The 23708-nt window shown below is 47.7% G+C and overlaps 1 protein-coding gene across 1 annotated transcript in view; it reads left to right on the forward strand.

The window, feature by feature from the left end:
• The window catches only part of ZC3H3 (zinc finger CCCH-type containing 3), a 129951-nt gene that overhangs the window by 73349 nt on the left and 32894 nt on the right, over positions 1–23708 (forward strand). Inside the window, exons 5-6 of the mRNA XM_040078847.1 lie at positions 11423–11616; positions 23518–23599. Coding sequence (XP_039934781.1) covers positions 11423–11616; positions 23518–23599 — 276 coding nt within the window. The remainder of the gene's footprint in view (positions 1–11422; positions 11617–23517; positions 23600–23708) is intronic.

Below are 23708 nucleotides of genomic sequence, written 5' to 3' on the forward strand. Positions count from 1 at the left end.
TTGGATAGGCAACCACCTGCTTAAAATTTGGAGAAATAAGCTTGGAGTCAACATTGGATTTCTTATTTATTCCTTAACTTTAATATAATGTCAGGAAAACAAGTTCTTAAAGGGGAAAGAAAATAATTTATGCACTGTTTTCTCTGCCTTTGTAGCTAAATTTAATTAAAATTTTAATTAATTAATCAAATTTAAATTTCGTTTTCAAAACGCATCACCCGTGGATGTGTATCCATCCCTAGTCCAAGCCCTGGGCATGGGGTTTTCCAGAGGCAGCCGGTAGCTGGTGTTTTCCCAGCGGATAATTCCCTTAAGCGCAGCCCCGCTGAACTTCCTTAACCTCTTCCACGCTGAAGTTCCTGTTTTTCCGTGGAATCCTTGTCCAAGATATTTGCTTTAATTAAAATGTATCAGCTGTTCTGGCTCTTCATAGTATTATTGCCGTTTCCTGCGCGAGGAAAAGAGCATTTAGAGGGAAAATATCTTTGGAAAAAGCAATTATCCGAGGTATTTTTGGAAAGCGGGCAGGAGGGAAAGCCTCCATTGGGATTTGGCTCCGTGTCTGACTGATTATTGTGATAAATATTCAGGGTTGGAGCCGTTTGGGTCGGGATGCGGACACAACATTGGAATGATCCTCAGCAATTAGCCTTCCCGGGATATTCCAGCGCTTGGAGCGCATCCAGAGCTCTGAAATGGGATTTACAGGGATGAGCAGAGGGAGGAATATCACTTCTGTGCCAGGACTGGGGAAGGTCTAGGAGCTGCTCTGGCTTTCCCTCTGGTTTTAGCCCATCACTGAGGGTGGCAGGACACTGTCTGGGAGGGATTAAGGATTAATCCACGTGGACACAGGTCCTGGAGCTTCCCAAACAGAGCCACTAAAGCCCGCAACACCTGCCTGGAACGCCCGCGAGCTCCATTTCAGCTGATCAGAGTTAAACCCTAATGAACTTTGTCCAATCGCCTGAGCTAATGGGGGTAAAAGGAATCTAATTAACGGGACAATAGTTCCCGGTCTTCCCGGTGTAATCACTGATCCGCCGCCGGCATTAGAGCAGCGGGATGGAAAGCCGAGCATTAGGGACCGTCAGCATTTCCATTCTCAGGCTCAGCCTAAGCGGTTTAACGGGACCTTGGCAGGGGGGGTTCGGGCTGAGACTTGACCTACCTTGAAAACAGCCTCACATTGGGAAATTGTCTTCTCCAGAGGGTCTTTTGTCTCATCTCCGCAGTTTTTCACCGTGCAAACTTTGCCGGAGAAGTTGGAATTGTTTCCGAGGATCCTCCCGTGGCTTGCTGTGGGTGGGATCAGGCTCAAGGCTGGAGAGAAATGAAGGAGATGGTTTGGAGTTGTCAGGGAGTAGGGATGACAAGAGGAAATGACCTGAAGTTGTGCCAAGGGAGGCTTAGATAGGATATCAGGGGGAATTTCTTCATGGGAAGGGTTGTCGAGCATTGGAACCGGGCAGCGGTGGAGGAAGGAAAGGTTGGATGGGATACTGGGAAAAAGTTCATCCCTGTGAGTGTGGTGAGGCCCTGGCACAGGATGGGATACTGGGAAAAAGTTCATCCCTGAGGGTGTGGTGAGGCCCTGGCACAGGATGGGATACTGGGAAAAAGTTCATCCCTGAGGGTGTGGTGAGGCCCTGGCACAGGATGGGATACTGGGAAAAAGTTCATCCCAGTGAGTGTGGTGAGGCCCTGGCACAGGCTGAAAGAATGGTTTGGGTTCGAAGGGATCTTGAAGGTCCCACCCCCCTGCCATGGACTGGGACACCTTCCACTATCCCAGGTTGTTCCAAACCCCATCCAACCTGGCCATGGACGCTTCCAGGGATGAGACAGCCACAGCTTCTCTGGACAACCTGTGCCAGAGCCTCCGCACCCCCACAGCCAAGAATTCTTTCCCAATATCCTATCTCTCCTTGCCTTCTGATAGCGGGAAGCCATTCCCTGTCACTCTATCCCTTATCCAAAGTCCCTCTCCAGCTCTCTTGGAGCCCCTTTAGGCACTGGAAGAGGCTCCAAGCTCTTCCTGGATCCTTCTCCTCTCCAGGCTTGACACCCCCAGAACAGTTCCATATCCCTGTCTTCCTTACCTGGACACACCAGTCCTTCAGCACGAGGCAAAATTCTCAAGGCAAATTCTCTCCCTGTTTTTCATGCTTGGCACATGGATCCGGGTTTGTATCCAGGCTCTCCAGCTCCTGCAGGAATGAATTGGGTTAAAAACAATAGTAGGGATTTAGGAAACAGGGGCAGGGAAAAGAGCTCTCCTCTCCCACTGCTCTGAGCTCCTCGAGGTGTTACTGGATCTCCTGTGCTTTATGGAAGGTTTTGGCAGGATTTCAGGGTTTCCTCTGGCTTCAGGCGGGATCTTGAGCTGCCAAGTGCCTTGTGGAGCTCTGGCTTTTCATGGACACGGCGGAGAGATGAAAGGGAATGGCAGCGTGGGGCTGAATGGCTTTCAGAGGGAAATGGGGGTAAATCCAGTGGGAGGGAATGATGACACTTGAGGGAAGGGATGGCATCCGGAGGGAGCGTTACAGGCTGGGCCAGTGCAAACCTCGGCAAAGCCAAGGCCAAGGTCCTGCAAGAGGATGGGACAAACCCAAGGACAAACCCAGGCTGGATGGGGAATGGATTGAGAGCAGCCCTGAGAAGGATTTGGGGACGTTGGTGGCTGAAAAACTGAATGTGTCTCATCCAAATGTGCTGGAACCCAAAATTCCCTGTGTCCTGGGCTCATCCCACAGTGTGGGCAGCAGGAGAGGAGGAATTTCTGCCCCTCCACCCTGCTCAGGTGAAATCCCATCTGCAGAGCTGCCTCCAGCTCTGGGCTCTAACAGCAGAGGGATGTGGAGCTGCTGGAGCAATTCCAGGGGAGCTGCTCCAAAGGCTGGAGCCCCTCTGCTCTGGAGCCAGGCTGGGAGAGCTGGGAATGTCCAGCCTGGAGAAGGGAAGGATCCAGGGAGAGCTCCGAGCCCCTTCCAGTGCCTGAAGGGGCTCCAGGAGAGCTGGAGAGGGACTTGGGACAAGGGATGGAGGGACAGGACACAGGGAATGGCTTCCCACTGCCAGAGGGCAGGGATAGATGGGATATTGGAAAAAACTCTTCCCTGTGAAGTTGGTGAGGGGCTGGAACGGAATTCCCAGAGAAGCTGTGGCTGCTCCATCCCTGGAAATGTCCATGGCCAGACTGGACAGGGCTTGGGACAACCATGGGAGAGGGTGGGACTGGATGATCTTGAAGGTCCCTTCCCGCCTGAACCATCCCATGATTCTGTGGAATGTTCCCCCTCAGTTTACCCCAAGATTGTCTTTTAAAATTTACAGCCCTTTGAGAAGCCCCTCTAAGGAGATTGGGATATTTTGTTCATACCTGGGTGGAATTCCAAGTGGAATTATTTGAAAAGCTTCCCAGTCTGTATAAGGATGGGGAAGAGACATCCTTCATGGGGTGTGGAAACCAGGGAAAACCATAAAAAAAACCCTCCACAACAGTTCATTGCAGGTGTAATCCCATGTTTCTAAATTTTTTTGGTTGGTTTTTTTTTTTGGAGGAATCTCTGTTCTCATTGGTTGATAACCATTAAATTTATTTGCAGCTATTTTCCTTTCCAGGTCAGGGGGATTTATTGGGAAGGTACATCTTTATTTAGGTAATTAAGGAGCTTAATAGGTGCTCATTGAAATTCTTAATTTTTCCCAGGTTTTGAAAATGCTAAATGAGATCTGGGCTGGATTATTATTTTTTTTTTCCCTGAGATTAACATTAAGCTGCATTTGAATGGAAATTCAGATTCAATTCAACCAAATTAAAATAGGGTTGGTTTTTTTTTTTTTTAAAGTGTTTGTTTCATAATTAGAAGTAATTGAAAGGAGGGAATTGTTTATGGGTAAATTAATGTGTTTTTGCTGGTCACTGTGTATTTAAAACTAATGGATCCTTTCTATTTATGGATGTATGTTGGGAAAAGACACATCCCCTTCTATTTTTAATTTCCAATCACTTTTCCAACCTCAAATACCATCAACAGTGGACTGAATTATTTGAATTATCCCAATCAGGTTCTTTAAATAAATTAAATCTTAATGTAGAAAGTGTTTATTTGAGGTTTGACCTTTATTATTTAAAGGAAAAAGCGTCAGTGTATATTAAAATCCCATAAATCAAACATTTTACTGGAATCACTTGCTTTCAGCTGTAGATTTGGGATCTTCAGGGGTCTGGCAGGTGAGGATAAAGATGGAGAAGCTTCCAAGGGCATCTTGGAGCATTCCTGGTGTGTTTGAGGAACGCTTTTAGCCCTAAATCCTGTGTTGTTTGCTAAGGAATGATGAATAACTGAGGAAAATGTGATTTTTGGGTTTTTTTTTTTCCTCCTGAATGAGGATTTTCCATTGCCACCTTCCAGGCTTGTGTCGGACAAGCTCCCTCCTTCCTCACCTCCCTCCCCGTTGCTTTCCGTAACCATTGCCCCCGCGATGATCCGCTCTTTCCTCGGGATTCAAATGCCAGCATGCAAATGTGATTTCTGACTATGTAAGGATTACTTTCAGGAAAAAAAAAATATATATATATATATATAAGCTAAGCCCAAAGAAGAAATCCAGTAGTAAAAGAAAACCATTCTTTAAGAGCCGCTTGTATCGCCGCCAGCGCCGGGAAATCCTCTCCGTTTCAGCCGGGACGCCGCCGGGATGTTCCTGCTCTGCTCGTGGGGTTGTGTTCGACTTAGAGACATCAAATGCCCTAAAAATGTTATATTTCAAGTATAAGGGATTTTTTTGCGGTGGTTTGGGTGGGATTTTTGGTTCACGTGGTCTTGCGTTGACGAGGGGATGAGGGTGTTCAGTCTGGAGTGACTCATCCTTGGTTTTGACCTTCATTTTCCATGTTGGCTTGGAAATATCCCCCCCCCCCCCTTTTTTTTTTTTTTTTTCCTATTTTTAGAGATTATTTGAAGAGGGAATTATTTTCCCAGCATCACTTGCTGGCTCCTGGCTGAAGTTTTGGTGGTTTTACTCCATTCTGAGCAGGTTTGGAGCTCCATTCTGAGCAGGAAATGGAGCTGGGGAAGGGTTTGGAGCGCCAGGAGTGGTTGAGGGAGCTGGGGGAGCCCAGCCTGGAGAAAAGGAGGCTCAGGAGGGACCTTCTGGCTCTCCACAACTCCCTGACAGGAGGGGGCAGCCAGGTGGGGATCAGGATCTGTTTCTGGAGAACAAGAGACGGGAAAAGAGGAAACAGCCGCAGGTTGTGCCAGGAGAGATTTAGTTTGGGAATTGGGAAGCTTTTTTCATGGAAAGGTTGGGCAGGCTGCCCAAGGCAGTGGTGGAATCCCCATCCCTGTAGGAATTTAACATCTGTATGGATGTGGCACTTTGGGACGTGGCTTCGTGGTGGCCTTGGCTGGGGGAGTGGTTGGGCTGAGTGATCTTGGAGAGCTTTTCTCACCTAAATGCCTCTGGAATTCTCTGAAGGAAACAGCAGGGTGGTGTTCGATCCTGGGAAATCAGACTTGATCAACGTGAGCACCTCCTAAGCAGCAGCATGAGATGTTCAGTGAGTGTTGAGTGAGGCAAAGCTGCTGCTGCTTCAAGAGATGCACCAGAAAAGCCCGAACCTCATCCTACAAAATCATGGAATGGTTTGGGTTGGAAGGGGCTTTAAGAGATCATTTTGTCCACACCCCTGCCACGGAGAGGGGCACCTTCCACTATCCCAGGTTGCTCCAAGCCCCATCCAACATGGCCTAAAGTGTTTTATCAGCCTGGGACCTCCCTTTGTAACATTTTTAGCAACAGACTCTGATTCTCCCCGTAGTCGGCGTCGAACCCGCGCCGACTACGCCGCCATTTTTAAACATTTTTACATCGTTCCTCCCACCCCCTCTTCATTAAAAAATTTTTCTTGCGCTGTCCACCCCAGGGGTGGGGGAAAGACAACCCTCAACCTTGTGTAGTCAAGGTTATGGCGATAAATTCCGGAGCATTGTCACTTCTATTCGGAGTAAATTGGCCGGCCGCTCTCGGGCTGAAGGGGAGATAATTTGCTGTAGTATTTCAAATGGATTAGAAATGGATTTGAAGGGAAAGTTCATGCCTCCCATTACAAAGGCTAGAAAGAAGACTATCTTAAGGCACTGTTCACACTCCAGCCTTCATTATCCACGCTTAATACCTTTCCTATTTTCCAGCGTTAATGAAATTTCCTGCCGGAGCGGGGCCCTGCGGACGGACGGGAGGACTCTTTAGATCCGCGGGATGCGCGGCAGAAAGGGAATTACAAGGCCCCTCGTGTCAAGGGGCCCAGTGTATTCTCCAGGTCCTTGGCCCGGCTATTATCTCATTAATTTCATCCTCTTTTTGTCAATGCATTTCATTTCCAAGGGCCGTCCTTTCCATTAGGGTAACAATTCCACGGAGAGCTGGGATCCCGCCGCCGACGGAAAGCGAGTGGGCGTTGGGCTCCGTGCCCTCGCCGGTGGCTTTTCCCTGCCACCACCGGCTTGGATGTCACCAAGAGGGAGGGGGACACACACACGCTGGTGGCCGTGTTGGGGGCAACAGCTTGGATTCAGCGGGAAATGAAAGGTTCCTGCAAGTGAAGGTTGGGAAGTTGAGTTCCCTCCCCGCTCCTCTGTGTGGGCGTGGTTTTTCCATATCAAGCGTAATTTTCCTTAAATTTTAAGTCTCTTAAGGCTCCTATAATGTAATAAATATTCTGCTTAATGTGATAAATAATAAATACAATAAATGTTCTAAAATATGAACTATATTACAAATTATCAAATATATTAATATATAATATAATATAATATAATATAATATAATATAATATAATATAATATAATATATATTATATATAAATAATATAATAAATAGAATAGAATAGAATAGAGTAGAATAGAATAGAGTAGAATAGAATAGAATAGAATAGAATAGAATTTTAATAATTTAAATTTTAATAAAAATAAAATAGTAATAGAAATATTTAAAAATATTTTTAAAAAATATTTTAAAAAATATTAAAAGGGTGAGGGGACATCGCTGCTTGGACATTTGCACTGCCTAGAAGGTGGAAATGGAGGTGCCCAAGCCCCCGGTGAGCTCAAACTGAGCTCCTGGTTGGGACTCCCCATCCCTGGAATTGTTCAAGGCCAGGCTGAGTGGGGCTTGGAGTGCCCTGTTCTACTGGAAAGTGGCGCTGCCAATGGAGTGGAGTTGGAACTCGGTGATTCTGAAGATCCCTTTCGACCCAAATAGTTCTGTGATGATTCCATGGCTCCAGTCCGGTGGCCCTTGGGGCTTTGGCAGCCTGAGCAGGTGTTCTGCAGGAGCTTTGCTTGGAGACCACCTGCAGGTCGCTTGTCTCCCTCAAAAATACAACTCTGAATTAGAGGAGGTTCAGCCCCACTCCCTTTGGGGAATGCGATGAGTTTTGGTGCCGTTTGCCAAAATCCGTGAAAAAAAAATCATAGATTTGTGGAATGGATTGGAAGGGACCTTAAAAATCATCCTGTTCCAGCTCCCTGCCTCAGTGGGGCTGTTCTGATACAGCGTCTGCATTTGGAGGCTCCCTCAGTTTGGCCATCCCTAAGGAATTCTAAAGAAGAGAGAGGTGTGTGACTGCTTTGATGAGCTGAGAGAAGCAAGGCAGGAAAATAAAAATCCCGAGGATTTGGGGGATCCAGCCAGCTGGATCTTAAACTGGTGCTTTAAACCAGTATGGGTCAGGCTCAGGTGGTGTGAGCAGCCCCTGTAGGGTTTGGGGTGGGTTGGTTTTTATTGACATTATAGCCAACAAAAGGTTTAATTTAATGTCTTATCTCATATATGTGTGTCTGTGTGATAATATAATGTATTAGGGCATATATGTAAATTTATGTTCAATAGATATTGAACGTATCTCTGTAGGTATATAATATTTTTTATATATATGGATATATCTACGGAGATATATATATATATATATATATGGATATGTCTATATTGCTATAACTGTATAGATACAATATCTATTTAAATACATAAAATACCTATTTAAATATGTTTATCCTATATATTTATGTCTATTTTTATATATAGTGTATCTATATATCTGTCTATCTGCACATCCATGCCCTGAGTGCATCCACAGCTGTGCCACATCCCAGCCTTTCCCTACAAACCAGGGTGGGGAATGTTGGATGAACCCCTGACTTCTTCCCTCCCCTCTCCTAAACTTAAGGAAAACTCGAAATATATAATGTATAAAAAATAATATCCATATATTATATGTATTACCTATATATTAGTGAATATATGTAATTAAATAGCTATTCTATATATTCAGTAATATATGAATAATATAAAGTGCTAAGAATAAACATAATATCTGGGCCTGGTATAAATTATCTCTAGGCATTATTAAATATATATAGAGAGAATATATATAGTTATAGATATTATTGAACATATATAATTCAATATATGTATTCAGTGCATATATTCAATAGTATCTAGAGATAATTGATGGATGTAGAAGGCCCAGAGAATATAGGTGATAATATATAGATTTATGTATAAAAGTATCAATATTTATTATTCCATATAAAATATAGATCTCGTATTTCAATACATATACTCAGGGTATATATATTCAATTATTTGTGTATCTATATGGAAGTAGATTTGTGAGGATATCTCTATATATTACCCAGAGATAACAAATAGGGAATATATATGGAATCAGAAGAAGTCTTTGGAGGGACTGATTCAGCTGGGAAAAAGGAGCCCCAAATGCATTGGCACTGGATGAATGGAGGAATGGAGCGTCCTGGAATCCTCCCAGGGATGTGTCACTGGGAGGAAGAGGAGATGGATGGATCTGGGATGGGTCTTGTCACAACCATGGCGGCGTTCTGCAATACCTTCATTAGAAGCCTGGAATGGGTTGGAAGGTTAAAGATCATCCAGTTCCATGGAAACCATAAACAGGGCACCTTCAACTATCCCAGGTTTCTCCAAGCCCTGTCCAGCCTGGCCTTGGACACTTCCAGGGATGGGGCAGCTGCAGCTTCTCTGGGAACTCCATTCCAGCCCCTCACCACCCTCCCAGGGAAGAATTCCTTCCCAATATCTTATCTAATTCTGCCCTCTGGCACTGGGAAGCCGTTCCTGTCACCCCATCCCTTTTCCCAAGTCTCTCTCCAGCTCTCCTGGAGTCCCTTTAAGCGCTGGAAAGTCTCCCTGGATCCTTCCCTTCTTCGGGTTGAACACCCCCAGCTCTCCCAGCCTGGCTCCAGAGCATCTCCATGGCCTCCTCTGGACTTGCTCCAACAGGTCCGCATCCTTCTCCTGCTGGGACCCCAGAGCTGGACACAGAACTCCAGATGGGATCTCAGAAAAGCAGAGCAGAGGGGGAGAATCGTCTCCGTCACCCTCCTGGCCATTGGATATTTGATATTATTTTTATTGCCCCAATATGTCCCCAGGACCTTTCTTCATGTCCTGCAGCCAGTGCTGGATACATCCTTGGCCTTCCTGGAGTTTTCTGGGATGTGCTGGGTGATCCATGAGTGACCCAAGTGTCCCTCATGCCATCGCCACCTTCACCCAGCGACGCCACCGCTGCGTCTTTGTGAGTCGCTAAGACTTGATGCTCCTCTCCGGAGCAATTCCACGAGGAGGAATCCCCAGGGGAAACTGAAACGAGGAATTTATCGAGTTCCCATCCCCTTCCACAAAAACCAGGCAGCGAATTTTCCCAGCTCGGTAGCCAGTGGCAACCACCCTCCGGAATGAATAGGCTGTCACGCTCAGCATTAGGAAATGTAACTATTCCATTTTCCAGCTCTCTTTTTCTTTGGAGCGCATGTTCATTTAAAGGAAATGCTCATCGGGGTTTGCATTCCGCTGATAGGATAGTGGGATCTTAATTTACGGATATTCCCCGGTAATGTGCGGTTTTATATACGTTCCGCTAATAGCATTATGAGCATAGTTTGGGCTAATACAAAATTAGAGCTCTAATTTGCATAAACAAATTACTGTTTGGATTAGCGCTAAATGAGGAAGGCGACTGATATTGGAGATTTGATTTGGCTGCACTGGCTCTGTTTGCATTGTGGGGGATGGATAGGAAGGAGCTGGGAGGGGGCGTTGTGGGTCGGGAGGGAGCTGGGATGGTGCAGGAGGTATCAGGTCACGGAGTGGACAAAATTTTGGGTGGCAGAGGACCCTCTCCAGGATGTGTGGCAAGTTTGGAGTTGGCCTCTTTTCCCTGTCAGCCAGCAACAGGATGAGAGGAAATGGCCTCAGGCTGCTCCAGGGTTGGTTCAGGTTGGACATCATCAGAAATTTCTTCATGGAAAGGGTTGTTAAATGTTGGGATGACATGGAATGGATTCCCCATCCTTGGAGGTGTTCAGGGAATGCCTGGACATGGCACTCAGTGCTCTGGTCTAATTGACAAAGCGCTGATCCGTCGCAGGTTGGACTTGGTGGCCTTGGAGGTCTTGTCAGACCTAAAAGATTTTGAGATTCTGTGATATTTATCCCTCAGGTGTGTCCCTTCAGAACTTACTGGTCCTTCAGAATAACCTTACGGGCAACAGTAACTGGATCGTGATTCCTGATCCATCTCCATCCCACAGCCTCAGGATGGGGTTTGTGAATTTTGGGAGAGTTGAGGAGGTGGGGACTGGTCCGTGGCGCTGCCCACCGGACCCTGCTGAGGTCCAGCACCAGCTCCAGGTGGCAGGTGGAGGATGGAAATGCTCTTGGGTGACTTGTCCCCAAGTGCAGGGATTGAGGAAAATCCTTCAAAGAGCCAGATTTGGGGGCAGAATAAAAATACCAAAGTTGTCGTATCTGATTCATAATAGGAACAACGATACCAAAAATACAAACTCACAGAATGTTTTGGGTTGGAAGGGACCTTAAGGATCATCTAGTTCCAAACCCCTGCCACGGACAGGGATGCCACCCACTGGATCAGGTGGCTCAGAATCCCATCCCACCTGGCTTTGAAGCGCTTCCGGGGATGTCAGAGCTTGCAGAGCTCCATAAAACTTGGCTGAGCTCAGGGAGGGTCCCACCTTGCTGATTCTCCACATTTTCTTGGTTTTGCTGGGGCTGGAGGTGCAAGCAAGGGCGGGACGAGAGTCCCTGAAGGGTAATTTTTGTGGTGTCAATCATGAGGAATCAGAACTTTTCCTCTGTCAACAGCAAGAACATCCCTGGTTCTTCCATACATCTCCATTCTCGTGGGAGCTGTCCCTGCCCGTGGCAGTGGGGTTGGAACGAGATGATCTTGCACCTTTGAACCCAAACCATTCCATGAGTCTCCAATCCCACGGTTTGCTCATGGAGCAGCACCTCCTTGCGGCGTTTCCCCAAACCTGGGCTGACCTTGACTTTATTTTTCCTGCAGATCCCTGCTGTTGAACCAAACCCGACCCTCGCTCCAAGGCAGCAAATCCCAGCTCGTCCAACAGCGCTGGAGGAACAAAGGCTTCCGCTGCATCGGCGGGGTCATGTACCGGGTGTCGGCCAACAAACTCTCCAAAACTTCCAGCAGCCCTCTCCGGGCCAGGGACTTGACCCTCAAAACTCCCATCAGAGCAGGTGAGCAGGAATTTGTCCCAGTTCACGTCCAAAATCCATTGAGTTCAGTTTTCAGCTGTTTATTCCCAGCCTCTGGGTTGCGGCTCGTCCTCCGGCCTCGCAGAATTCCGGATGTGAAGGTGGTGGAGGTCCCATGGTGCCAAGTGCAGTTCTTCCTTTACAGCAGCTCCAAAGGGGAAATAATGTTGGAGAAATTAAAATTTTAGGAGAATTGAGGTTTTTCCTTAAGTCAGACTTAGTTCAAGCTTGCGGAGATGCGCCGTTAAACTCGGTTTAACGAGCTGAGTCTTGGATGACTTCAAACAGCACCACAAAGTTGACTGTGCTTGAGATGCCCATCAAATTATGTTCAATATTGACCTAAAAATTTGGGAAGATCATTCTGCAAGTAACTGTGGAATGGTGCCCCCATTTTGACGAATTCCTGGCTTTATATTGCAGCTTTGATTAAATTTGTGTTTCAGCCCCTCCTGTGTTTGAGGCCCCAAGTGTGGCTCTTAAAAAAGAGCAGATTTTAACTGTGTTTAACGTATTTTTAAAATTTCTTCTTGGTCTCAAATATTTTTGCTCCCTAACTGGTTTATTGAGAATTTCTGGGGAGAGTTAAACTGGGGAAGGCAAAACCAGTGGCTCTGTGCTGATTTTCCTGGCTGGTGGGATGAACGGAGCAGAGATGAGGATTTTTATGGATGATGCTGGAAATCAGGCAATGAGGGATGGTTTGGATTGGAAGGGACCTTCAAGGTCATCCAGTTCCTTCCCCCTGGAATTTAGGACAAGGTTGCTCCCAGCTGTGTCCAGCCTGGCCTTGAATGCCAAAATATGATGGGAAAGCAAATGAAGAGAAGAGGTGGAGCCTTCAAAACCACCTGCACCACAGTTCCTGTGGGAATTCTGGGGCATCCTGGGTGGTTTTAACCCCACAAAGAGCAGGATTAGGAAGGGAAGGAGCTTTGTGCTGGGATGGGAAGTGGAGCTGCCTGTCGATGATGGCAGAGATGAGGATGAGGCAGTGGCCGAGGGATGTGGAGCCGATGGAATGTCGTTTCCAGGTGATTTCCCGTCTGTGAGCAACACAGGGAGGCTCAGGAGGAGTTTGGGAATGGTTTGTGGGTGTTTTCACAACTCAGCTCTTCTCAGGACAGGTTTTTGATGTCTGACTCTCCTGCAGCCTTCTCCTTGCTGCCGCCTCCTCAAATAGAGACGAGCATGCTCAGGAGCTCATGTCTACAGTGGATTCTTTTGGAATCTGGGATCCTGCCTGGCAAATCCTTGGCTTTGGTGCTGCACCTGAGGAGGAGGGGCAAGGATCAGAGTTTGGAGACTCAGAAAAAGTGGCCACGAAACAGCTTAGGGGTTTGTAGGAAAGATCTCAGATTTTTTCCAAGAGCTTTGCCATCGGTCCTGGGATTTTCCAAAGTGTGTGGATCAGGATAATCGGGTGCACAAAACCAGCTTGAGGGGGGTTCTGCCTTAAGCACCATCTCTGGGCATTGAAGATGTCACCAAAGGCAGAAAATGTCCTGCAGTAATGGAAAAAAAGGGGTGAAACCTCAGGACATGGGCAGGGATGTTGTTGGATGGAGCAGGGGACGGATTTCAGGATGGAGCTGGATCACTAGGAAGAGTCCTGGGTGAGAAGTGATGCCTGGAAGGACAGGAAAAGTGGAAGATCTGGAGCTGCCGAGCAAAGGAAGGATGTCTCTCCATGGCAGGTGGGGCTTAAACTGGTGGGAGAGCTTTCCAAGGACAAGGATAATGAAAAGCTGGACTCGTTTGGCCCTAAAATCTCCATTATTTTAAATATTTTTTTAAAGAACAGGTTTAATGAACTTCCTTTTGGGGAGGACATGGGTGGAAGAGGTCCTGCCTTCCACCAAGCAGGTGCATTTTTTATTTATCCAAATGCAAGGAGGTCTCTGAATTTGTCTGGAAATAGCAAAGTCTCATTTGGGGAACTCAGCCAAGGCTGATGGATTCGTCCTGTCCATGAATATTCCATCACTGGATTGGGACCAAGCAGAGAAACACCAACTTAGAGGCCAATTTCTGGAAGAGGGATTAACCCGAAGGTATGATGGGAGGATTTCTGCAGATTCACGCCTTGGAATTGCTCGTGGGGGGTTCCTGAGGGGATTTGGGGTGACAGGGCATGGAGGAGATGTGATCCCCCCCATTATTCCTTCCTCACTGGAACCGCACCTTCTAGTGAGGACTCATTCAGAGAACTGGGTTTAATTAGCCCCACTTTGGGAGAGAAGATCCCTTCCAGGGTTATTCCCTATAAAATACAACCCCATCCAATTATTATTTTGAAGATGTTCCTTATTTCGCCGTTGCCTCTTTCCTCCTGCCGCATAGAACGTCGGCTTTGCAAACCACAGAACCCGAGGAGCTGCTGTGGATCAGTGTTTTCATGTCAACTTTCATCTCTCCCCATAATTCATCCTCCTTCCCGAGGATGGATTCTGCAGATTCCTCTTGCCTCGGGATAACTGGGCCTGGCAGGGCGGAAGATTTGTGTGCTCTCGTCGGCCGCGTACGTTTGCTCGACGCTCCGTGTTTTCAACACTTGACAAAGTTTATTTAAAAGATGGAAAAAAATCGGCTTTTCCTTTCCTTTCCAGTGCCAGGCACCGCGTGTTTGGAACAGCGGAGAGACGGGAAGTGCTCCTGACAGTTTAATAGCTTGGAGTTTACTTCCAGTGGGTTATAATTCCGCTCTTTCCCTGGATTTATTGGGTCGGGGTTTTATCTCTACAGTACAAAATCTGATGCCGGGCGCTGGGGCTGATCCATCCACACCATCCTAGCATTCCCGAGTGATTTATTGATGGATGCTGCTGGTGAGTTAAGATTTGGCCCTGGGGATGCACTTCCTGCATCCCTGTGCTGGATTGGGATCAATCCTGAGGCTACCAGGAGCAATGGGAAGAGCAGATTTCCATGGTTTTTCTGGAATAAGCTTTGTTAGTGCTGTAGAGACGAGAAGGTCACTCGGCTTGGGGACAAGGAAAGTGTCACTGCAATCACAGGAAAATTTTTTGGAGGTGTTTTGAACATAAAACACTTCGTGGAGCAATCAGAGCATCACCACAGCAGCTGCTGAGGACTTTGCTCTCATCCCACTTGTGGCTCTGCTCCCAGAGGATTTCTGCACCTTCCACGCTTGTCTCCGGAAAACTGCAACTAAAATACAAAAATACACTTTTTTTTTGCCTTCCCACCTTGGATGTGGCATAATTCATTGCTCGGGCAAGGATGGAGAAGAAAACCCAGCCCTTAAACACTCTGCTCATCCTTGTGCAAGACAAAGATACAGAATCCAGCGTGGAAAGGCTCTTTCCCTTTGGGATAACTGGTATTTCGGCACCCAGGTAATTTCTCACTTTGCAGAAGTCTTGGAAAACCAGCAGTGGGATGGCGTGGAAAGCATTTGCTATGTGGCAATTAATTAAACAAGTGTAATAATTGGGTTTCTCCACTCACAGGGATTCATTTCTTTCTCCAGCTGCTAAGGCGTTTTCCAGACTCCTGAGGAATTTCCATGAAATCAGGGAGAGAAGCAAAAGGTCCTGGGCAATGTAGAGTTTCACAAAGAAATACAGGAGGGGAAATACAAGATTGAAAGCAGCAGAAAGCAAATTAAGGTTTGACATTGTCCGGAAACCAGCCCTGACCCCAATCTTGGCACGAGCCGCTGCCGAGAGAGAGGAATTGCGCTCCATGAGCAGGGGCTGGCTGCAGCAGGGTTTTCCCAGTTTTTCCATTGGCAAATCCTCATGCTGAGGTTTTAGGTCTTAGTTAGAAGAACGGCTGGTGGCTTTGGGGGCTCCAGAGGTGACAGCTGGCACCTTGAGCAATGTGATTTTATTTATTGGGATTTTCAAATCATCTCCATCACCGTAGATTCCAGAGCCCTGGAGATACCCAGGATTGCTGAGCTCACAAAAGTGGAGGTTTAAGGGGGGTTTTAGGTCCTCCTGAGCTGAGGCATCTCCCGCACATTGTGACAGCGGCTCTGAGCCCAGGGAAACAAATTGTTAATTAAAATGTGGTTGAGTTCAGGCTTCCAGAACAGGGAAGGAATTTCCCTGCATCCAGATGCACTTCTTGTCGCCGTCCTACTGTGTAACGTCCCCTCCTGCCTCAGTTTTCCTCCTCTGCTGCAAAGGTTGGGAGATGGGAGGTCAGGGAATCGTGGAATGGTTTGGGTTGGGAGGGAGCTTGAATATCATCCAGGTCCAACTCCCTGCCAGGGGCAGGGACACCTTCCACTATCCCAGGTTGCTCCAAGCCCCGTCCAACTTGGCCTTGGACACTTCCAGGGATGAGAAAGCCACAGCTTCTCTGGGAATTCCATCCCAGGGCCTCACCACCCTCACAGCCAAGAATTCCTTCCCAATATTCCTCCTAAATTTCCACTTTTCAACTGGGAGGCCATTCCCTGTGTCCTGTCCCTCCATCCCTTGTCCCAAGTCTCTCTCCAGCTCTCCTGGAGCCCCTTCAGGTACTGGAAGAGGTTCTGAGGTCTCCCTGGAGCCTTCTCTGCTCCAAGCTGGACATTCCCAGTTCTCCCAGTCTGGCTGCAGGGCAGAGGGGCTCCAGCCCTCGGAGCATCTCATGATTCCCTCCTCCACTGCATTAGGCTGGGGACAGGTGACGGATGCTCCTGAACACGATTTGGGCTGCAGTGGGAGAACTCCACGCTCGGAGATCTCCACGGTGCTGGAAGAAAGTGCTCCCTGTTTACCAACTAATTTTAGAAGTGCTGAATGCCACGGAAAGGCGCTTCCCGCTTTTTCAAGGATGATGAAATGCTCAGCGCTGCCGTTGGCCCAGTGGAATGATGCTCCTTCCTCTGAGCCACTCCTTTCTACAGCAGGGAAGGAGGGATTCAGGGCTGGAATGTTTCCACCACCCATCTTCTGCCTCTGGTTTTAATTTAAAGAGGAATCAGGGAGGATTTGCTCCAGCATGCCGGGCTCTGCCTTTTCCCCATGTCCACGGAAACATCCGGAGTTTCTTGTTTGTCCATCATGTCCATCACTTTGCTGCCTTCTGTCTTCAACACACCTTGAATGTGTTGGGATCATACTGGGAAGAATTTGGTGGAGGAGAGACCAGCCCAATGCATCGAGGTGTGAGAGCGGGGAAATTTGGAATGTTGCCTTGCTCAGGTTTCCGCTGGTTTCGGTGTTGCTGGTGCCGGGATCCCTCTGTGCTCGCTCCCTTAGGGGTGAATTCCTTGGATTTGGGATTGCTCACTCTCTTGCCTGTTTTTGAACTCAATTCCTTGGCTTCTTCAGGATCAGTCCCTTGTTTTGGGATTGCTTAATCCCTTGGATGCTTCAATCTCAATCTCTTGGTTTTGGGATTGCTCTGTCCTTTACCCATCTTAAATTAAATCCCTTGACCCCTTTGGAAGTAATTCCCTTGGCTTTGGGGTTGCTCAATCCCTTATCTCTTCTGACCTCAGTTTCCCCGCTCCTTCAATCTCAGTGCATTTTCTTTGGGATTTTGGGATTGTGGGATCTCTTGGTCCCTTTTGATCTCAATCCCATGGGCCCTTTTTCACTCAGTCCTTTGTCTTTGGGGTTCCTCAATTCTTTCCACTTTTCAGATCAGTTCTTTCTCTCTGGGATTGCTCAATCCCTTGGCCCCTTTTGAGCTCAGTTTCACGGCTCCTTCAATCTCTAGGCTTTTTCTTTGGGATTGGGGAACCCTTTCAATCCATTCAATATCAATCCCATGGTTTTGGGCTTCTTCAATCCCTTACCCCTTTTGAGCTCAATTCCTTGGCCCCTTCAATCTCAATCCCTTGTTTGTGGAATTGTTTTGTGTCTTTGAGCTCAGTCCCTCAATTTCTTTAAACTCAATCCCTTGTTTTGGAGATTCCTCTTTCCCTTTACCCCTTTTTACCTCAATCCCTACTTTTTGGGATGACTGCATCTCTTATCCCTTTGGACTGCAGTCCAAATTATTTTGGGGATTGATGAGTCAGTTCCTTACCTCTTTCAAACTCAATCCCTTGTTTTTGGGATTCTTCAATTCCTTACCCTTTTTCAGATCATCTCCATGACCCCCGCAATCTCACTGCCTTTTCTTTGGGGTTGTCTTTGGATCTCTTGGCCCCTTCAGTCTCAGTCTCTTGATTTTGGGATTGTTCAATGCCTCAGCCCCTTTGAGCTCAATCCCCTGATTTTGGGATTGTTCAATGCCTCAGCCCCTTTGAGCTCAATCCCCTGATTTTGGGATTGTTCAATGCCTCAGCCCCTTTGAGCTCAGTCCCCTGATTTTGGGATTGTTCAATCCCTCAACCCCTTTGAGCTCAGTCCTTTGATTTTGGGATTGTTCAATCCCTCAGCCCCTTTGAGCTCAGTCCTTTGATTTTGGGATTGTTCAATGCCTCAGCCCCTTTGAGCTCAGTCCTTTGATTTTGGGGTTGTTCAATCCCTCAGCCCCTTTGAGCTCAGTCCTTTGATTTTGGGACTGTTCAATCCCTCAGCCCCTTTGAGCTCAATTCTTTGATTCTGGGATTATTCAATCCCTCAGCCCTTTGAGCTCAATCCCTTGGCCCCTTTGATCTAATTCCCTTGGTTTTGGAATTCTTCAATCCCTTTGACCTCCTTACTCTCAATTCCGTGATTTTGGGATTGTTCAGTCCTTTTATCCCTCTGGGCCTCAATCCTTTGGCCCCTTCAATCTCAGTGCCTTGGGTTTGGGATTGCTCAGTCCCTTTCTCTTTATGAGCTCAATTCCTCAGCTCTGGAATTGCAGGGATCAGATCCTGCTCCTGGCCCACATCTGCTCATCCAACATCCAACCCGGAGCTGCTTTGTTAATTGAAGCTGATTCATTAATCAAAGTTGCTTTGTTAATAAAACACTCGTGACCACTTGACTCAGGGAAATTCATGGGATGTGGGGACAGTCGGGCAGGAAAACGGGAATATCTCTGCTTCTTTAGCAGCAGCTCATCCCTTCTTTTCCCGTTGTCTTCTCCAGAATGAGGACTTGCGCTGTCCAGTGAGGGAAATAAATGACCCCCAGCAGCTGCGAGTGCTGATCCTCGAAATCCGCGGAACCCACTTAAATGAATAATAATTAAAGAAATAAATTTCCCCAAGTGCAGCCTCAAAACTTTTGGTTCAGCAATAAAGCCAAGGAGGGACTTGGAAAATGAATCGCTCTGCTCTTTCCGAAGGAGGCTGCTGTGGGCAAGGCGGGATAATAATGGGAACTGTTAAAGGAGCCGGTGTGGTTTAAGGAAACCTTTTCCAGGTCGTGTGGGAAGTGTAGTGATACTGACACCCGAGGGATAAAAGGATTGAGAAATCCCAAAACAATGGAATTGAGAGTGAAGGGGGCCAAGGGACTGAGGAACCCCAAAACTAAGGGATTGAGCTGGAAAGGGGCCAAGGGCTTGATCTCAGAGGATATAAGGAATTGAGTAATCCCAAAAACAAGGCACTGAGATTCAAGGGGCTGTGGAATTGAGCTCAAAAGGGGGAAGGGGTTGAGGAATCCCAAAACCATGGAATTGAGAGTGAAGGGGGCCAAGGGATTGAGGAATCCCAAAACGAAGGGATTGAGCTTGAAAGGGGCCAAGGGATTGATCTCAGAGGATATAAGGAACTGAGTAATCCCAAAAACAAGGCACTGAGATTCAAGGGGCTGTGGAATTGAGCTCAAAAGAGGGAAGGGGTTGAGGAATCCCAAACCCGAGGAACTGAACTCAACGAGCCAAAGGCCTGAGCTCAAAAGGGATAAGGGCCTGAACAATTCCAAACCCCATGGGATTGGTGAAAAAAAAATAACGGAAAGATGGGATGACCTTGTTGTGGTCGTCCCCAAGTTGGAGCTGATCACCTGCCTGCCACTGCTTGGGCAAACTCCTGGTTGGTTCCCTGTGTCTTTCCATAAATTATCCTTGACTTGGGATGGTGGAAGTAGCTGGGAAGCAACAGGCTTGATACTCAACACTCATCATATTCTTGCTCATCCCTCGGCCCTTCCACACCCTAGCTCTGAATTTCTTCCTTTTTTTCCTGCCTTATTTCAGTTTTCTGCTGATTGTTTCCCTCCATAGGGAAGATTTCCGCGAGTTATCCTTGATCTGGGATTGTGGAAGTAGATGGGAAGCAATGGGCTCAATACTCAGTACTCATCATTGTAACACTGTTCTCACTCTCTTTCCCATCATCCCTTGGTCACCCCAGCTCTGGATTTCTCCCTTTTCTGGATTTATCCCTTTTTATTTGCCAAGTCACTTTTCCACAGCTTTTCCACCATTTAAAAAAATAGTAACTACTGGATAAGATGCTCCAACAGACCTTTCCATGGGATGAGGTCCTGATCCGTGAGGTGTGCCTTGGAGCAATAAAATCCTTCCCAAATAATTAAGCAGGTGATAACAAACTGTGATATTTGCAGCCAATTTTTAACTCAAAGGAATATCTGGAATGTTGTTTCCGGGGTGTGTTTGTTGCATCCCAGGCCCTTGGGTGATGGGGAGCTGAGCAGGAGTGTTGGACTGGATGGGAGTATCCTGATAATCCATGTGGGAATGCTGGAAAGCACCGAGTGTTGCCCCTGAGTGCAGTTCCTGGGCTGCCAAGGGAAATCTCTCCTTTCCCTGGAGCAGAAGGACCTTGAGCCTCCAGCTGTGTTTTTGGGGTTATGGAAAAAAGAAACAACCCCAGTGTGCCAGAGATGGACCTGGATCCACTTGAGCTGAGATTAAGGATATGAAAAGGTCCTAATTAACTTTTGGATGTTGGTGCAGGGGTGCAGCATCTGACCCGCTTGTTTTAAACAATTTTTTTGTTGTTGTTGTTTGACAAGGATAAATTGTGCCTTTCCCCCCGCTTTTCCATCAAAAGCCGGAATTCCAAACGGTTGAGCCCAACGCTGCGGAAAACACCGCGGGACCGCTTGGCTGTGGATTCCTTCCTGGGAGCAGGGGGAAAGAAGAGGAGTTAGGCTGTAGCCCCCGCTATTAATCATAGCTGTAATCATGCGTTTAATGAACATGACAGCTCCCGCTCCCTCCGGAGCGACGCTCGGAGCCTCCCCGGCTGGATTGGGAACAACAATCACTTCTCACCGCGAGCCACCGGAGCTGCCAGCGTTGGGCTGGGATGATGCATTAACAGAAAAAAAACCTCGTTTGCATGGGCTGCGGGTTTCCTTATGGATGATGCTCTTCCAAGCGACTGAATCATCGGGAAAGGGGGGAGAAATCCACCTGTCCCTTCCACAGGGTGGAAAATATCCCGGCTGACGCTGCTGTGCTGGGTGTAATCACTTCAAACGCCCTCAGTGTGCCAGAGTGATGCTCTCTCTGGCAGATTTTCTTATTTTCCTGCTTTTTTTCCCCTCTCCGTCCTGTTCCCACTGCCTTGGAGTGTGCACGTGGGAGGAATTTGCTGTGGCACCTCTTGGAATTTCCGTTGTGAGGGACTTTGGCAGTGCCGAGGATGTGGGAGTCTCTCTCCTGATCCAACAGCAGCCCTGTGTCCCGATATTCTCCGCGGCTGGGAAGCGATTGAGGAGAAAAACGGGATAGAACCTGGACTGGGATTTGCCCAGTGTTTTGTCTGGACCAAACCCAGACTCCCAAAGTAGAACCTTGGGGGCATCATTTCAACTTTTTGTTTAATCTAGGCCAGACTACAGCAAATTTCAGCTCCTGATGTTGGAAATTTAACCCTTATCCCATTTTCCAGCGTCTTTTGCCATCCCAGTTTCACCCCAATTTCAATGCCAGGAATATTTATTCACTAATGTATTTATTAATGCAAATCTCTTGTAGTGACTGGTTGAGAATTCCGAGTTGACAACCACCCTAAAAATCCAAATTTAGGCTCCTTGGATCTCCTGAAAAGTCGGGAACATTCAGCCCTCTCTCCTGCACCCCATTTTTGTTACTTGGATGTACACAAAGCTTTTACTTTTATTTAATCTTTCTTCCCACGACACAAGAGCTTCCAAAAATACCCTCATGACAGAGCCTGAGTTTTCTTCATAAATCCCAATGGATGGGGAAATGTTTAATTACAGAGCTTTCTTGGCTTGGCTGCTCCTGGAGAAATATTTGTGTGGTTTTCTAATAGTTTGGGGAGGATTTGCACACGGGATGAATAATTAGGGAGTGGGAAAATGTGGAGGGGGGTGTTCCTTTTCCACCTTCCAGGTGCTTTGGCAGACCTGGATGGATCTCACATGGATTTTGTCATGGATGGGAACTGCTCTTGGATAATTAAACTGCTTTTGGGATGCCAATTAATTCCTGGAATGGGAGCTGCACATCGTGTTATTGCACGATTTCTGCTGGAAGATGAAAACTGGGGAGAAAAAGCACCCAAAAACTGATTCCATTGAAGTATTTTTGCTGCGTAAAAATTCCCACCGTCAGGTTTATTTATCCTGTTTATCTCTTTGGTAATTCCTGCTTTCTGGCCAAAATGACCTTTAAGGGCCCTTCCAGCCCAAATCATTCCATGATTCTGTGATTCCAAACTTGTTCATCCCCGTGTATCGGCTTTTATCCCCAAATATTAAATATTTAGAGGGATTCTCTGCTGCTCTCAGGAGCTGATTCCTGGTGTAGCTTTAAGGAATAATATACAGAATTCCAGCCGGCTGAGGGTGCTCCAGCCCTATCCTAATGGACTTTAATTTGGGGCTTTCTCCCCACATCCTTTGGGAATTCAACCTTGCTCGTAATGGAGACCCTTCAGCGGCGTCTTCGGAGCATCCCAAAGTTGACGAATGTTTATTGTAACCCTAAAAGGATGCTCCTAGAGCTTGGGACGAGAAGGAATTAAAAAAAACACAGGGAAAAAAATCCAATCTCGGTGGCGGCTCAAATGCCCCGCTGATGGAATTTGATGTGCAGAGGGAACAGATGGGGCTCTGCCGACGCCGGCAGCCGAGTGACAGCTCGCGGCGCCGCGCAATCAAATTCCGCTCGCTCAACTTCCCAACGCGCCCGGGCTGGCAGGTGAGCGACTGAGCCGCTCTTCGTCCCACCTGGAAAGCCGAAATCCAGCCTTTCTTTCCCGCTTGTTCTTCCCTGCAGCAGTCAAGGGCGATTGAATTCCCTGCGCGCGCGGATGGGGGCGGGCGCTGGGCTTCCGTGTCCGGCCGCGGGGAGAGGCCAAGCCAAGCGTGGAAATTTGTCGTCTTGATGGTTGGAAGCGTGGGGATTTGCTTACAGAAGCGTTCCGGCACGTTTGGGTGCCGAGGGGGAAAAATTCCTGCGGTGTTTGGGGCTGGCAAGGAGCACTCCTGCCGGGGCTGCTCCAGAGGTGGGAGGTCCCTAAAGGGCATCTTCGTCCATCGGTTCTCTGGGAGCTCCGTGCTCTGGGTTGGATAACATCGTGGAATCATGGAATGGTTTGGGTTGGGAGGGATCTTGAAGACCATCCGGTTCCAACCCTCTGCTATATGGACAGGGACACCTTCCACCATCCCACGTTGCTCCAAGCCCTGTCCAGCCTGGTTTTGGACACTTCCAGGGATGGGGCATCCGTGGTTTCTCTGGGCAGCCTGTGCCAGGGCCTCCCCACCCTCCCAAGGAAGGATTTATTCCCAATATCCCATCTAATTCTGCCCTCTGGCAATGGGAAGCCATTCCCTCTGCTTTGCCGCTCCAGGTTTTTGTCCAAAGTTCCTCTCCAGCTCTCCGGGATTCCCTTTAGACACTGGAGGTCACTCCAAGTTCTCCCTGGAGCCTTCTCCAGGCTGAGCAATCCCAGATCTCCCAGCTTTTCCTCACAGCAAAGGGTCTCCATCCCTCTGACCATTTTTGTGGACCTAAGGTAACGAGGGCTGTGTGAATTCCTGTAAAATTTCTCCATTCCACGCAATGATCTATGTTTTTCTCTCTCTCCAGCACTGAGATTGCACTCCACGCCCAGTCCTGGGGTCTCTCCACCCGGCCTGAGCAGATACTCGACGTGCCGATACATCGCCAGGTCTGTACCCGTGGGAAGAAGGAATGATGTGCTCCATCCTTGGAATTATGCTCAGGAGGGAGTCAGGAGCTTTGGGAGCAGCTGCTGAACTGGGGGATGATTTGGTGAA

Source organism: Hirundo rustica, chromosome 1, assembly GCF_015227805.2.
Source record: "Hirundo rustica isolate bHirRus1 chromosome 1, bHirRus1.pri.v3, whole genome shotgun sequence".
NCBI lineage: Eukaryota > Metazoa > Chordata > Aves > Passeriformes > Hirundinidae > Hirundo > Hirundo rustica.